Source organism: Paroedura picta, chromosome 2 (assembly GCF_049243985.1).
Source record: "Paroedura picta isolate Pp20150507F chromosome 2, Ppicta_v3.0, whole genome shotgun sequence".
Classification (NCBI taxonomy): Eukaryota; Metazoa; Chordata; class Lepidosauria; order Squamata; family Gekkonidae; genus Paroedura; species Paroedura picta.
In genome coordinates, this window is record NC_135370.1 from 76,657,759 (window position 1) to 76,672,965 (window position 15,207).

The following is a 15,207-nucleotide window of genomic DNA, read 5'->3' on the forward strand; positions in this document are numbered from 1 at the left end:
GACTGGAGATAACAGTAGTTGGGCACGTAGGAGTAAAATTGCCTCAAGACAACAGAGCTTATAGCCAAGAGATATGCCTTATTTGACTTATAACTATTAAATGGAATATGGGTATGTTGCCAAATGGATCTAGTTGGGTTTGTATTACTTTGTACATATTATGATATTTTGTTAATTATTATGAAACTATTTATTTGTAGATTTTTGAGTGGAAATCATTGAGGAAGAATCAGAAAATGGGAGAAATGTACCTGGGAGCCCGTTCTGATTGCCAAGAAGTTGAATGATTAATATATCTTATATATACTTAATAAGAGTGGATGTAAGACTCATTATTTTGGCCTAAATCCATTACTGCAATACAAATCTCTTGTGCAAGGCCATAGGAACTGCTTTCATCTATCGCTCAATAGCAACGAGTTATATGCACTTTACTATGTATTGTAACACCACATTAAATGTTGTGGGTTCAGAAGTCTCCAATATTTGTCTGGCGAGAAAAACAAGGGCAGCTCCCTACAGTTGCTATTTGATTCCTTTTTAGGGGCTTCTTGGTTCAGACATTAATTGACTCAAAGAGCTTTGTTATTACACATTGGTAGAGTTTGCTCCAAAAGAAAAGGAAAAGAATGAGTAGGCTCCAAACATTTTTTTGATTTTTGAATATAGAGAAATTCTGGTTTGTTCTTGCCATGGTTTTGATATGCCTTCTATAAAAGGTAGCCAAAACTTAAGCATTTCCAAGTTATTAGGGACTTTACCACAAGAACGTTTTCCGTCCCATCAGTCGTCTCAGGGCCCCTTTCACTTCCTTGTTTCTTAAACTATAGATGAGAGGATTCAGCATGGGAATCACAACAGCATAAAAAAAAGACACCATTTTGTCATAATTAAGAGAATGAGCAGAGCTTGGTTGTAGGTACATGAAGAAAAGGGTGCCATAGAAAATAATAACAGATGTCAAGTGTGAAGCACATGTTGAGAAAGCTTTGTGTCTCCCATTCATTGAATGTTTCCCAAAGAGAGTGGACAGAATGTAGATATAGGAGACAATGATTGCCATAAGGGAGCTGGTTAAGTTGACGCCAGATATAACTAAAAGCTGGATTTCTTTAGGTTGGGTATCAGAGCAGGACAGAGCTAGAAGTGGTGGGTCATTGCAGTAGAAATGATTGATGACATTTGATCCACAGAAGGATAGCTGAAAAGTTAATACTGTTTGAAGCACTGAGCTCACAAAACCATAAATATAAACACTAGCCACTAACATAGTACATAGCATCTTAGACATAAGTACAGAATAAAGTAATGGGTTACAGATAGCTACATAGCGATCATATGCCATGACAGATAGTAAGAATAATTCAGTAATTACAAAACCATCAAACATATAAAATTGAGTAGCACATCCAGCAATAGAAATGGTTTTTCTCTCAGCTAAAAAGTCCATCATGGCCTTGGGAATAACAGTTGAAGAGTAACCAGCATCTACAAAAGCCAAGTGACTGAGGAAGAAGTACATTGGGGTTTGGAGCTGAGGGTCCATCCTGATTAACAAAATCATCCCCAGATTTGCCCCCAGAGTAACAATGTAGATAACTAGGAACATGACAAAAAGGATAACTTGAAGTTTGGGATGGTCTGTGAATCCTGAGAATACAAACTCAGTCACCTGAGTTTGATTTTTCATTAGCATTTTGCATAGATCCTGTCCCTGTCAGAGAGTAGGGAAAATAATCCAAACTGAATAAGACAGTTAAATTTCAAATCATTGACATTCCAGAGAAATGCAGCAGACATATCATTATTCAGTAACATTCTGGCACAGATTTAACTGGAATATATGAAATTACACGGGAGAGACCAGTGTCTGAACCTAGGTCCATGTGCATACAAAGTTTGTTTCCACCCATGAGCAGATTGATCCTAATTATATTTAAACAAGTAAGTTCCTCAGTAATCAATGGGTCTTACTCCCTTGAACTAAAAATTGAATTATGAACCGTTCTAAGTAGAACCACTACCAATCTTACTGGAGTCAAAGAAGGTCTCCTTGACCATTTAGTTAAACTCCCTGCTCAATACAGGAAAATAAAAGCAAGACTATTCCTAACAAAGCACTTTCAAGCCTCTAATAAGAGACAGATCCCTCCCCCAAGTTCTTTTGTCAAGCTGCCATCACCCAAAGGAAATTTCCACTATTGGTCAATCACTATCTGTTTTCCTAGCTCTTAAGGCCATTAGACATTGTCTTCTAGAGCAGCAGTCCTCTCTTCACCAGGCTAAATATGACAATTCAATTTTTCTCAAACTTTACCTTTTCAGTGGATTGTTCATAAACCATTAATCAATACATCTGTATTCAACTACAACCCTAATTTCAAAACAGTTACTTACTTTGTCTTCCCTGTATTTCAGATATTCCAGATGATCAATCTTGTTGACAAGAGCATGGACACAGCCAATGTATCAGTAGTGAAGAACTTCTACTTTACAGAAATGTCTGATCTCCCAGAAGTTCGTGTTTCCCTCTTTGTAATTATTCTGCTGACCTATTTGACTACATTAGCTGGAAATGGTGCTATCCTCATGGCAATAGGGACAGATGTTCGCCTGCAGACTCCCATGTACTTCTTCCTCGGTAATTTATCTTTGCTGGATGTTCTTTGCCCAACTGTCACAGTACCCAAAATGCTACACATTTTCTTGTCAGAGGACAAGACTATCTCATTTGCTGGTTGTGCAGTGCAGCTATTCTTTCTCATAGACGTGGTGGGCACTGAAGTTTATCTGCTAGCAGTAATGGCATATGACCGCTATGTTGCCATATGCAGTCCTTTGCAATATACAACTATCATGAGTAAGCGACTGACTGCTAAACTGGCTGCTGGGACCTGGGTAACTGGGATTATCAACTCCTTGGTTCATACATCCTTAGCCTTTACACTATCTTTTTGTGGGCCCAATAAAGTTGACCAGTATTACTGTGATCTTCCCCCAGTACTTGCCCTTTCTTGCTCTTCTACATTCCTCCCCGAGATAGCACTTCTTTTTGCTGCTGGTATCACAGGTAGCAGTGCATTTCTGATCACACTGATTTCTTATATCTATATAATTTCTACTATTTTACGCATGCCATCCACTGAGAGCAGACAGAAAGCCATTTCCACTTGTGGATCCCACTTGACTGTAGTTTGTTTATTCTATGGAACCACCATATTCACCTATGGACGACCAATTTCAGCCTATTCACCCAAGCAGAATAGGATTGTTTCCATGTTCTATGGGGTCATTACTCCCATGTTAAATCCTATGATCTACAGCTTGAGGAATAAGGATGTAAAAAGGGCCTTAGTTAAAACACTCAGCCTGAAAAGATTTTCCTAGAGGTATCAAGGCTCTATGTTAACTTATATCAGAAGAATATATCTACTTTCATCACCTCTGGAATATATCTGATATTATTCTTTGTGATGCCTTATTTGTAACAAACAAATGAATAGGAATGGGCCTGAATTGGGACAATGTGGTTTGGTTTGGTTCATTCTTGTTTGGCAAATCATGAGCTGACATGAACTTATATGAGTCAAATGAACTACTTCATTTTATAAGGTTCATGATCCACTAGAATGGATCTTGTGCAATCTAGAAACACCAGTCTCACATGAGATCTCCAGCTGACTCTTTTCTACCTGCCCTTTGAGTTTGATGATCATCAGATTAACCAATGGAAGTGACCACAGGAAAGTACTTTCTGCCTGTCGTGTCTGCAGAAATCACTTTCTGAGGGGTACCTTCTTTGGGGCGTTGGAACTCATATTTTATAATCCAATCCTCACCTAACTTGCAAGGCAGCTAGAAAAGAGTCAGCTAGAAATCCCCTGTGAGTGTGATGTCTATGGCTTGCACAGGATCTATTCTATGCATTCCTGAACCTCCTAAACCTGAACCTGACTGCCTGTCATTTTGACAGGCGTTTATAGAATGATCACCTGTCATTTTGACTCAGGAGTGTATAGAATGGATACTGTACTAACTAGAAACATCAGAGTGTCAGTGGACCTCCCCCAGATGTTTCAGCTATACCCCACCTTGGTTTGAAGTTCAGTAAACATTTAAATTTAGTACAGCCATTTAAAGGGAGCAGCATGCCTATCGTTGTCAGCTGTTTGGTGTGCAGTTCCCTTTAAATGCTTCCCCAAGCTTTCCCTGCGAAGCTTGGGAAAGCATTTAAAGAGAAGTGCTCCCTTTAAATCCCTCCTCAAGTGCTTGGTGAACCTGTGATTGTCAGCTGTAAGGCAGATACTCACCCCCCCCCCCCTTCTCAGACAGTGGAGATGCTCTCTGCTTAATCTGAAAAAGTCAAGGTTAATTGTATGATTCAGATTCAGCCCAAATAATGTCAGACTGAATCTAAAATGGTATGATTTTTTGTGTGTGGATGCACATGTCTAGTCAGGAACTTTTAGCAGCCAAATGGACTAGTTCAGTTCATGAGGTTCGTGACGCTGTACAAGCTGGAAACACCAAACGCACAGGGGATATCCGACTGAATCTTCTCCACCTGCCCTCTGAGTTTGATGATCAGATTTACCAAAGAAAGGCACAAAATTCATGCTGTAAATCATAAAGTGGCCAAAATCATTCATAAACTTATTTCCTGAACCAGTTCATTTCCAACACTGATTATAATATTTGTGATTAAGAATGCATTTTCTTACATGTTAGATATTTTCTTACTGTTGAGGGAGACAGATTTTCTTGGTTGCTTGTTTCTCTCAACTTGAATAATTTTCTGTACATTCTTTCCCCCATACTTTGCTTAGGGTACACTGTGATCCTGGATAAAGTGGAATCATAGGAGAGCAAGCTATTATCTTTTCCAGTAGAAGGTGGTCCACCAATTCCATCTGGTGTCACCTGGAGACTAAAAATTAATGGAACCAAAGGGTTGGGGACTCATTGAAATACAGTGACAGTCAGTGGATTGTAGTGGTTTGGTCCAGATTAGGACCCGAGAGACCAAAGTTCATATTCTTACGCTGCCCTGGTAGCTTGCTGACGAATCTAGAATCAGTTATCATTTCTCAGCACAATTTACCGCACAGATAGGTTGTTGTGAGGATAAAATGGAAGAGAGAATTATATTATGAACTGCTTTGTGTCCCCATTAGAGAGAAAATTGGGGTACAAATATTATTATTTAAAAAAAAATATATGCAGAGCCAAGACTAAAGTAAAAAAGAAATCCCATGACATGAGCTTAACAAGGTTCAATAAAAGACATATTGGGAAACATATTTAAATATTTTTGCAAACCTGGAAGAATATACATTAGATCAAACCTGTCCTCTGTTTTCTGTGACTTGTGACTATGACACTTATAACTGCTCATAAAAGTATGAATACAAATCTTGTCTTTTTCTTTGTAATGTCTTCCCTCCTTGTGATGGAATAAAGTTTGTGTCCAGTGGCACCAAAGGATCACTGACATTTTCCTGCTACTATCTGATACATATGACTATGTTGCCATTCGGAGCCCCTTATACTTCCCATCCATCATAAATTAACAATTGTGTGTGCTGCTGGCTGTTGGCATCAGGTTGACTGGCTTTAATGTTTTCATTATTCATACCCATTTTATTTATTTATTTGTTGGATTTATTCCCTGTGCCTATCAGGGAATTGTTTTGTGGTGGGTTATTTACATAATAAAAGTTAAAACCTTCCAACCCCCCATTACCAAACAAAACACAGTGGCAAAAAAACAAAAAAACCCAAGCCTCCCTACACCCTCCCCTATTTTTAGCAGCCCCACCCCCCAGTGCCTCAGGGGAGAGTCCATGGGTGCCGCCAATAGAAGATTATGATAGATATTTAACCTAGAGGGGCCCCTCAGATCTTCCGCACCCTGGCCTCAACCAAAGACCTGGCAGAAGAGCTCCATCTTACATGCCCTGTGGAACTGTGGAAGCTCCAGCAAGGCCCTCAACTCTTCCGGGAGCTCATTCCACCAGGTCAGAGTGAGAACCAAAGATGCCCTGGCCCTTGTCAAGGCCAGGTGAACCTCCTGAGGGCTGGGCACCACTAACAAATTAGTACCCACAAAGCGCAGGGCCCTGTGGCAGGCGTAACGTGACAGGTTCATGGGTCCTAGAACCTTCAACTTGATCCATGCCATAATAGGCAACCCATGCAGCTGCTTCAGCACTGGCTCAAGGAACTTTCTGGTTGACAGGGAGAGGTTGATAATATCTCTGAGTGGGCCTCCTATCTGCTGGCACCCCCTTGGAGCAGCCAGGATGGACAGGGATCAAGGGAACAAGTGGTCACCCTCACTGACCCCAGCAACTTGTCCACTTTGGTTAATAAGAGCTGCCTAAAGCCATCAAATGTCACCTCCCATGGTGGCCAGTGGGCCTCCAGTTCCCTATCTTTATCAACCATGACAGGAAGGTCCCAGCAGAACCACAAGACCTTATCTGTGAAAAAGCTTGATAATGCATCACTGCTAAGGTCCAATTGACTAGAATTTTGTGCCCTTCCTTGAGGGTGATAAGAGACTGAACTACTCTAAATTCATTGTGCTGGGCTCTTGGATGCAATTTCCATGGCAACCCCCTATTTTGCCACTTTCGTTGATGTCTCATATGCCCTCATAAGTGTGTGATAGGATGTTCTTGTTACTTCATCATGAGTTTTCCTTCACACTTGCTCTAGTCGTCTTACTTCCTTCTTCCTCTCCTGAAGCCCACCACGGAGCCTGTTTGAGGTAAGGGTGGAGAGGATGTTGAGGGGTGATCTTGTCTATGGCAGCTGATAGGAGGAAGGGATTGCCAGTGCCTTCAATGAGTCACCAGGATGCATTGTGTTCCAGAGCATTCTGGAATCTAATTGGATCCATAAGTCTCTGCAGGCAGACTAAAATGTGTCCATTGTCCAAACAGGGAGGGGTAGTATTTAAATCTGGGCCTGTAAGGCATAGTGGTCTAACCATGGGATGATAGTAATTGCTATCATCTCCACCTCTACCCCAGGGCCAAAGATCAGATCAAAGGTATGGCCAGTCTGATAAGTGGGATCAGTAACAAATTGCAAGAGCCCTAATGTTGCCATGGTTGACACCAAATCCGAGCCCTTCCCTGGGGGCGGTACATTAGCATGGACATTAAAGTCCCCCAGGATTATAATCCTGGGACACTGCAATGTCCAGGTGGCCTCTGCCTCCAGAAGAGTCGACAAAGTATCTGGTGGGGGTGTTTGTCAGGCAGTACATCAACCAGATGGCCAAGCTCTACACCAGGAATCACTGGTGCCAGGAGAGCCCTGTAGGAGAAATTCTCCTGGAAAATGATAGCTACCACTTCCCCCCTACCATGGGACCAAGACTGGTGAGGGACTGAGAACCCAGGCAGGGCCAGATGTTTTAGGGCTGCCATGTCGCTCTCCCGAACCCAGGTTTTGGTCATGCAAGCTAGGTCAACCCCAGACTCTATGAAATAATCCCGCAGCATTGAGGCCTTATTAATAGACCTGGCATTGCACTCCACCTTAGTCTCCACCCTCACATGCCTGGGGATGGGATGGAAGTTAGAAGGGCAGTAAGAGTGCCCATGCTCATGGCTGTGAAACCACCATGGCCAGGGCCCATATGGGCTCGCATAACTCGCTGCTCTTCTCTTATTTCTGCTCTGCTCTTCTCTCTCACTGCAATATTGTCCCCCACTTCAACCGCTCTTTCTGACACCCCATCTTATGGCACACTCCTCTGGATAGGGCTGGGCCAATACCTCAAGCCACTCTACTAGCCTTAGCCTCCCCAGCTGCACTAGACTACCCTTCCTATCCCATTCAGTCCATGGCCTCCCTCACAGTTCCTCCCTCTCCCTAACCTAATCCGCAACACCTTGCCTGACCCTGCTGGGGTAAGGGGCCAGGATTCCACCAGTGAACCAGGGGCTCTCCTGGACCCATTCCTCCAACAATCTACTCTAAGGCTACCATCACTTTGCTTGGCTTAGTTCCTATCCTGCTGTCAATAGGGAGTCAGTCAGGATAAAGGAAATTTTCAACATAAAGGCTTATCCCAATTCTTCTTTTATTTTAACAAATATATATAGTCACCAAATCATAAGAGAAATTAAATATGAATCATACTTTATCCACTTCTCCCATTTCAATATCTTTCTCTGGTTACACCATCTACTGCATGCACTGAAAAGATCGTTCCACTATAGTAGGCTTTCTCAACGATGGTTTCAAGAAACCCTAAGGTTTCTTGACGGCCATGGGTTTCATGAATAGGTGGTAGTTAATTAATTAATTGTATGTGTATGTGTATGTGTATGTGTATGTGTATGTGTATGTGTATGTGTATGTGTATGTGTATGTATTGGATGATGTGACCATATATGGTCATGTTGACCCTCCTTCCAAAAAGGCCAATGATGGGTCTAGAGGGGGTAGGAAGGGGAGGGCCCAAGGCGCACATGTAAAAAGTATGCTTCCCAACCATATCCTGCACTTCTGAGGTTTCTCAAAACCTGAAGAATGTTTCAGAGATTCTCAAGAGTAAAAAAAAGTTGAGAAAGGCTGCACTATAGTTTGGGGAGTTACTAACAGAAAGGCCAGCGGAGCTATGATGGAATGAACAAGCAATGAGCTAGTTTTAAACATTGATGTTTTAAAATATGTTTTAAAGATATTTTATTGTTGACCTTGTAAGCTGGCCTGAGCCTGTTTTGGGAAAGGGCAGCCTATACATTAAAGTATAAATAAATAAAAATAAAATAAAATAAAACAGTAATGATGAAACCAATTTAGTCAAAATAGATTTATTATGAAGTTTGAAACTTAAATGACAAATACAATTGTACACCAAGAGAAATATTATATTTCATATTATTATATTTCATAGATAATGCCTTAAAATTACAAAATTACAATAAATTATGTACAAAATGGTTGTCTTCAACAATGTTGTATAACCCATTTTCCCCCTTGCCCTTTTTCTTTACCCTCACTTTTTTTCTACAATAAAATGACAGCTGACATGTAGTCATTTGACAGGAATGTATAGAATGGATGAGCGTATCTCTCTATTCAATTCATTTTTTGATCAAATGAGATTCTGAATGTTGTCAGTAAATCCAAGATGCTTTGGAGATCCTTATCCCAAGATACCTTCTTCCTCTTGATGTTGTTAATTCTCCCGTGGCAAGACGCAGACTTTGTACCTTTGTCTCATGAGATGGGCAATATTTTAAAAATTTACTTCAGAATAATCATGTGAGCTTTTTATTTTTATTCCATGTACATTATTCGAAGCTTTACTACTGTGTCAGTCCAGATTACAAAAGTAACAAAGGTAAGTGATGACTACTGTTTATTGGGTCAGTCTTGGGAAGTTTAAGCTTTGCTTATGTATTTATTCTGTGAACAGCTGGAGATCTGCATGACTAAGCAGAGTCTTCCATGAACTCAGTGGCAGTCTTGCAACTTTCTGTTACACAGTATTTGTAAAATGGGAACATGTGTGGATGTATACTAGTTTGGGGTAGCAATAGGAATCCTAGCATCTTAGTATTAGTCAATACATATTTCAAAATAAAATGTCTAATAGTAATATAAAAGTGAATAATCTTTGTAATATGTTATAGGTGAAGATCTGATTAAGCTCCCTGGTGTTAAGCAGTGGCTGGCTATGTGTCATCTGTGCCCCTCTACCCATTTCCTCCATTAGATATCACTGGGGGGGATTGGAGGTTTGGTTATACTGTCACGTTCCTGTGTTCTAATGGGGTTTTATTGGGTTTTCATTACGGACAATTGTACCCTGCCATGAGCTGGTTCCCGGAGTGGCAGGAAATAAATTGAAATTATTATTATTATTATTAATAATAATAATAATAATAATAATAATAATAATAATAATAATAATAATAATAATAATAATAATAATATCTACATTTCAAGTAGGTAAATGTGGATAGAGATTGCATGTGGACAGAGATATTGGTATAAGACTCTATGTTTTGCAAGAATCCATAATTTCCTTCCTTTGAATGAATCATAGCCTGTATCTGAGAATTACTTATAATGAAAATTCATGTTTAAGTGAATAGGTAAGCATTTACCTTATATAAAGTTTAAGGTTTTCAAAAGGGTTTTCTTATTCAGAATACAGGCTCACAGATATTCTACAATTATTGCTACCATTCTACTAATTAATATTTGAAACAGGATTTTTAAATATACTGATCACGAAGCTAAATATAATTATGCTAAGAGAATAGGCAGTGGATAATTCTTTGGTAATTGCTTAAGTCCTGGGATGGTTAGAACCCACATTATAGCTGTGGACATATTATTCTGTTTTGAATGATCTAATTATTTAATATGATACAGCTAGATGGAGACTCCCATTCAGGTCAAAGAAAGGGGACAGATTTTGTAGTGAAAGGAGAATTTCCCTACCCAGTCAAACAGGGAATTAGTTCTGAAGGGGGTTGGTTACCAGGAAGCATGTACCAGCCTTCTGGAAAGAGTTAGTGAATTCACAAGGAAAGTGTACTGAAGTGTTTGGTGAAAAGCTTCTTAAAGATTTGTCACTGTGAAAAGCTTAACTAACTCTCATTATCCTGAAACATAAGACCTAAAGTCTGTTTATGTACTGGTTTTACCTCAGCAATTTCAACCCTTCATTTCACCTGACCATTCCCTTCTCTGTTGAATAAAATATTTTGTAATTTTTAATTTCAGAATGCCTCAAGTACCATTTATGTTATTTAAGTTACAGTATTTGCTGGCGTATAAGACTACTTCCCCCCCCCCTGAAAAACATGCCTCCAAGTGGGGGGGGGGTCATCCTATACGCCGGGTGCACTTCAGTTGGGATAGACATAGCTGCCCATAGTGGCCCATAGTACTGTAATGTAATGTAACAAACTCTATATTTTGTGTGGAAATGATGGAGGGTCGTCCTTTATGCCCAATCGTTTTATATGCCGGCAAATACGGTAAATCAGTCAAAATATGATATTAGGACAGGGTGAAACAGGCTATAGTCAAAATATGGTATTAGGACGGGTGAAACAGCCAAAGTTCTTCAATAAAGATTACTAGAGCAGCTTAGTCAGCATGTGTGATTTGATTCAGTCTGGTGAAAAAGTATCTGAATCAGCCAAATATGGCCCAAATTGCCATTTCTCAATACTTTTAAATGGCCAAGTCAACCTTGCTTGAATTGCGATTTGATTATTCGAGTAAGTGGCCATTTAAACTGTAAAGGGAAAGAAAAAGGGGAGAAGTTCCCCTGTTTGTCTTTCCTGATCTCTGGAGTGGGGGTGGGGGTTTATTTTATTTATTTATTTATAATTCAATTTATACTCCGCCCCTCCCGACATAGTTGACTCGAGATGGCTTACAACAAATAAAAACAAAAATATATATAACAATTCACTCTCAGTAAAAACTCTTCAATAAATCCCCAATAAAAACAACATTATAATCTAACAACGCAGCAATCCAACAGATGGTGGAACAACATTCTTCCCCTATTCCAGTTGGTAGATCACATACTCCAACTACATCCACTCTCTGATATAACCAGGAAGATCTAATCACAGTGCTTGAGGTACAGGTGCCAAAGTTTCAGCGTAGCTGTAGGGCCCTCTCCCCAAAATAACTCCTAAATTGCAAAAAGTTTGGACTATCCAATCTGTATTATTTCCTATGATGAGAACAAAAAGATTCTCTGGTCTGTTCTCACTGAAGGAAATAATGGAGGTTGAATGGGGATATTAGGTGTCCCTAGAATTGGAGCCCCTGGTCCAATTGTTTTACATCCTGGGGAACTCTTTTGAGGAAAGGCTCTTGCAGCTATACGGCAACTTTGGCGCTTCTATCTCAACTTCTCCCCCCTCCAAAGCCCAGATAAGTCATTAAGGGGGGAATCTCTGTACTCTTGAATGGTGCTATTGGTTTCAACAGTGCTGAATCAATTCAGTTGTATCCACATCAATTTGGCCCAATCAAAACTATACTATAGGTGACTTGGACAAAAGGATTCAGTCAGAATCAATTTATACTGAGTTGAAAACTGTTCAAATCTTTTTTTCCTTGCACATGCGTAGTCAGTAACGGGAAAGAGAAATTGAGGAAAAATCTTGTCTCTCAGTGAGGGAAGTGGAAGGTGGGCATCATAACATTATTCCAATATGCCATCTGTGGGGCTTCCCTTACAGATGGTAAAGACATTTCAATCAGTAATTTATTTGATAAACAAAACATAGAATTTGTCTCTCATATCACATGTATCACATGTACTGGAGTAGTAATTACATCTGTTTCCAATGATTTTGAATCCATTTATGCTGATGATGTTAAATTTTGAATCATTTGAATCAGCTCTATTCATCAAGCCAAATCAAATGGCAGGAGTCCAGTCCAAGGACCTTCAAGGATTGTTCTGATGCTGTTGAATGGGCTGCCACAGGAAGTTGGAGTGATTCATTCTTTCCCTCAGTTTCAAAAGGCTTATAGTGTGATTGTCTTTCCAACAATATTTTAATGAGCCCCAAGAATCATAGAATCATAGAATCACAGAATCATAGTGTTGGAAGGGGCCATACAGGCCATCTAATCCATCCCCCTGCTCAATGCCGGATCAGCCCAAAGCATCCTAAAGCATCCAAGAAAAGTGTGTATCCAACTTTTGCTTGAAGACTGCCAGTGAGGGGGAGCTCACCACCACCTTAGGCAGCCTATTCCACTGCTGAACTACTCTGTGAAAATTTTTTTCCTGATATCTAGCCTATATCGTTGTACTTGTAGTTTAAACCGATTACTGTGTGTCCTTTCCTCTGCAGCCAATGGGAACAGCATCCTGCCCTCCTCCAAGTGAAAGGGAAAAGGTTTTAGTGGTGTGGAGTACTATACCCTCTATGCAAAATTGTATTTTCTCTGCTGTAATAAATGGTTGCTTTGTTTAAGCCAAGGTTGTGAGTGGGAGGGGGGCTTTAAGAAAGGAGGCCCTAAGCCTTGAATTGGACCATATTTCCAATGCCCAGACTACATTTTTTAAAATATAGCAGTTGTACAGTTAATATTTATTCATAAAGTACATATTCAGCCTTTTAAGAAACACAATATTAAAGTATTAAAATGAAAAAAATATATGGCATAATGTTGGCATTTCATATTCTCAAAGCGAAAGAAAAGCAAAAATATAGAATGTCCTTTCATGAATGTCAAAACACAAGTATAAAGTTTTGGTAATATGTGCATTTATTATCTTTACAACAAGATTAATTATTCTGTTAAATCATCCATATTCCCATCATGCACACTGTGCCAGATGTACAGTTCTGTCCCTCCCAATCTGCAGAGAGCTAACTGCATGGGCAAGTTGCCTGCTTCACACATAGTGGATTGTTCCTAAACCATTAATCAATAAATCTGTATTTAATGATAGCCTACTTTCAAAACAGCTGCATTGTCTTCCCTGTATTTCAGATATTCCAGATGATCAATCTTGTTGACAAGAGCATGGACACAGCCAATGTATCAGTAATGAAGAACTTCTACTTTACAGAAATGTCTGATCTCCCAGAAGTTCGTGTTTCCCTCTTTGTAATTATTCTGCTGATCTATTTGACTACTTTAGCTGGAAATGGTGCTATCCTCATGGCAATAGGGACAGATGTTCGCCTGCAGACTCCCATGTACTTCTTCCTCAGTAATTTATCTTTGCTGGATGTTCTTTGCCCAACTGTCACAGTACCCAAAATGCTACATATGTTTTTGTCAGAGGACAAGACCATCTCATTTGCTGGTTGTGTAGTGCAGCTATTCTTTCTTATCGATGCAGTGGGCACTGAAATTTTATTGCTAGCAGTAATGGCATATGACCGCTATGTTGCCATATGCAGTCCTTTGCAATATACAACTATCATGAGTAAACGACTGACTGCTAAACTGGCTGCTGGGACCTGGGTAACTGGGATTATCAACTCCTTGGTTCATACATCCTTAGCCTTTACACTATCTTTTTGTGGGCCCAATAAAGTTGACCAGTATTACTGTGATCTTCCCCCAGTACTTGCCCTTTCTTGCTCTTCTACATTCCTCCCCGAACTAGTTCATCTTCTTGTGGCTGGTATCATAGGTAGCAGTGCATGTCTGATCACACTGATTTCTTATATCTATATAATTTCTACTATTTTGTGTATGCCATCCACAGAGGGCAGACAGAAAGCCTTTTCTACATGTGGATCCCACTTGACTGTAGTTTGCTTATTCTATGGAACCACCATATTCACCTATGGACGACCAATTTCAGCCTATTCACCCAAGAAGGATAGGATTGTTTCCATGTTCTATGGGGTCATTACTCCCATGTTAAATCCTATGATCTACAGCTTGAGGAATAAGGATGTAAAAAGGGCCTTAGTTAAAACACTCCGCCTAAACAGATTTTCCTAGAGGTTTCAAGATTCTATGTTAGCTTACATCAGAAAGAAGCATCCACTGTCATCACCATTGGAGTACATCTGATATTGTGTGCTTTATTTGTAACAAACAAATGAATAGGAACGGGCATGAACTAGTAAGATACGGTTTGGTTCAGTTCCTGAAATGCCTGTTTTGCAAACCACAAACTGTCATGAATGGGGATGGGCAATTTAGTTTGGATAAGCCAAAAAGTATCTGAATCAATTGTCATTCAGGCACTTTTTGGATTCATATGAGCTGAATTACCCATCCCTGCATTTAAACAAGCCGAATCAGTGCTGGCTGAATAATGATTCGGTGATTCAGCTGTTATTCAGCCCATTTAAATGCCTTCTCCTTGTTTTCTCACCTTGGAGTACCCACCAAGCAGCTGATAATGACAGGAGCACCACTCCTTTTAATTGCTTTCCCAAGCTTCACTGATAGTTTTGCCAGCAAAGCTAGGGAAAGCATTTAAACGGTTGGGGCCACCAATCAGCTGATAATGACAGGCTTGACACTTCCTTTAAATCTTTCCCTGAGCCACTGGGAAGAGATTTAAAGGGCACCTGTCATTATCAGCTGTTTGGTGGGTGCTCTCTTCTCAGGCAGCAGAGATGTTATCTGCTGATGACAATGGGGGAGTTAAACTTGTGCACAAAACCCCACAAAATTTTCAGGTCTGAAAAAGTGTATACTTTTTGTATGCTTCAG

The 15,207-nt window shown here is 40.0% G+C and overlaps 3 protein-coding genes across 3 annotated transcripts; 2 read left to right on the forward strand and 1 right to left on the reverse strand.

The window, feature by feature from the left end:
* Positions 1–757: 757 nt before the first annotated feature.
* Positions 758–10,717, reverse strand: LOC143828893 (olfactory receptor 5AR1-like). The gene is made up of 3 exons (XM_077319055.1): positions 10,710–10,717; positions 9,275–9,335; positions 758–1,672 (listed from the first exon to the last, which is right to left on the reverse strand). The coding sequence occupies exons 1-3, from the start codon at positions 10,715–10,717 to the stop codon at positions 758–760; spliced, it is 984 nt and encodes a 327-aa protein (XP_077175170.1).
* Positions 2,452–3,387, forward strand: LOC143828702 (olfactory receptor 5V1-like). Its single transcript, XM_077318945.1, has one exon. The coding sequence runs from the start codon at positions 2,452–2,454 to the stop codon at positions 3,385–3,387; it is 936 nt and encodes a 311-aa protein (XP_077175060.1).
* Positions 10,718–13,548: 2,831 nt separating the features above from the next.
* Positions 13,549–14,484, forward strand: LOC143828703 (olfactory receptor 5V1-like). Its single transcript, XM_077318946.1, has one exon. It carries the CDS (start codon positions 13,549–13,551, stop codon positions 14,482–14,484), a length of 936 nt encoding a protein of 311 aa, XP_077175061.1.
* Positions 14,485–15,207: the final 723 nt, after the last annotated feature.

Bases quoted from the DNA above. Each gene is read 5' to 3' on its own strand.
- LOC143828893 (XM_077319055.1), bottom strand. The intron at 1,673-9,274 runs GTAAATTTTTAA...AATCAAACTCAG, and splicing joins GCTCACATGATTATTCTGAA to GTGACTGAGTTTGTATTCTC.
- LOC143828702 (XM_077318945.1), top strand. From the start codon at position 2,452: ATGGACACAGCCAATGTATCAGTAGTGAAGAACTTCTACTTTACAGAA.
- LOC143828703 (XM_077318946.1), top strand. From the start codon at position 13,549: ATGGACACAGCCAATGTATCAGTAATGAAGAACTTCTACTTTACAGAA.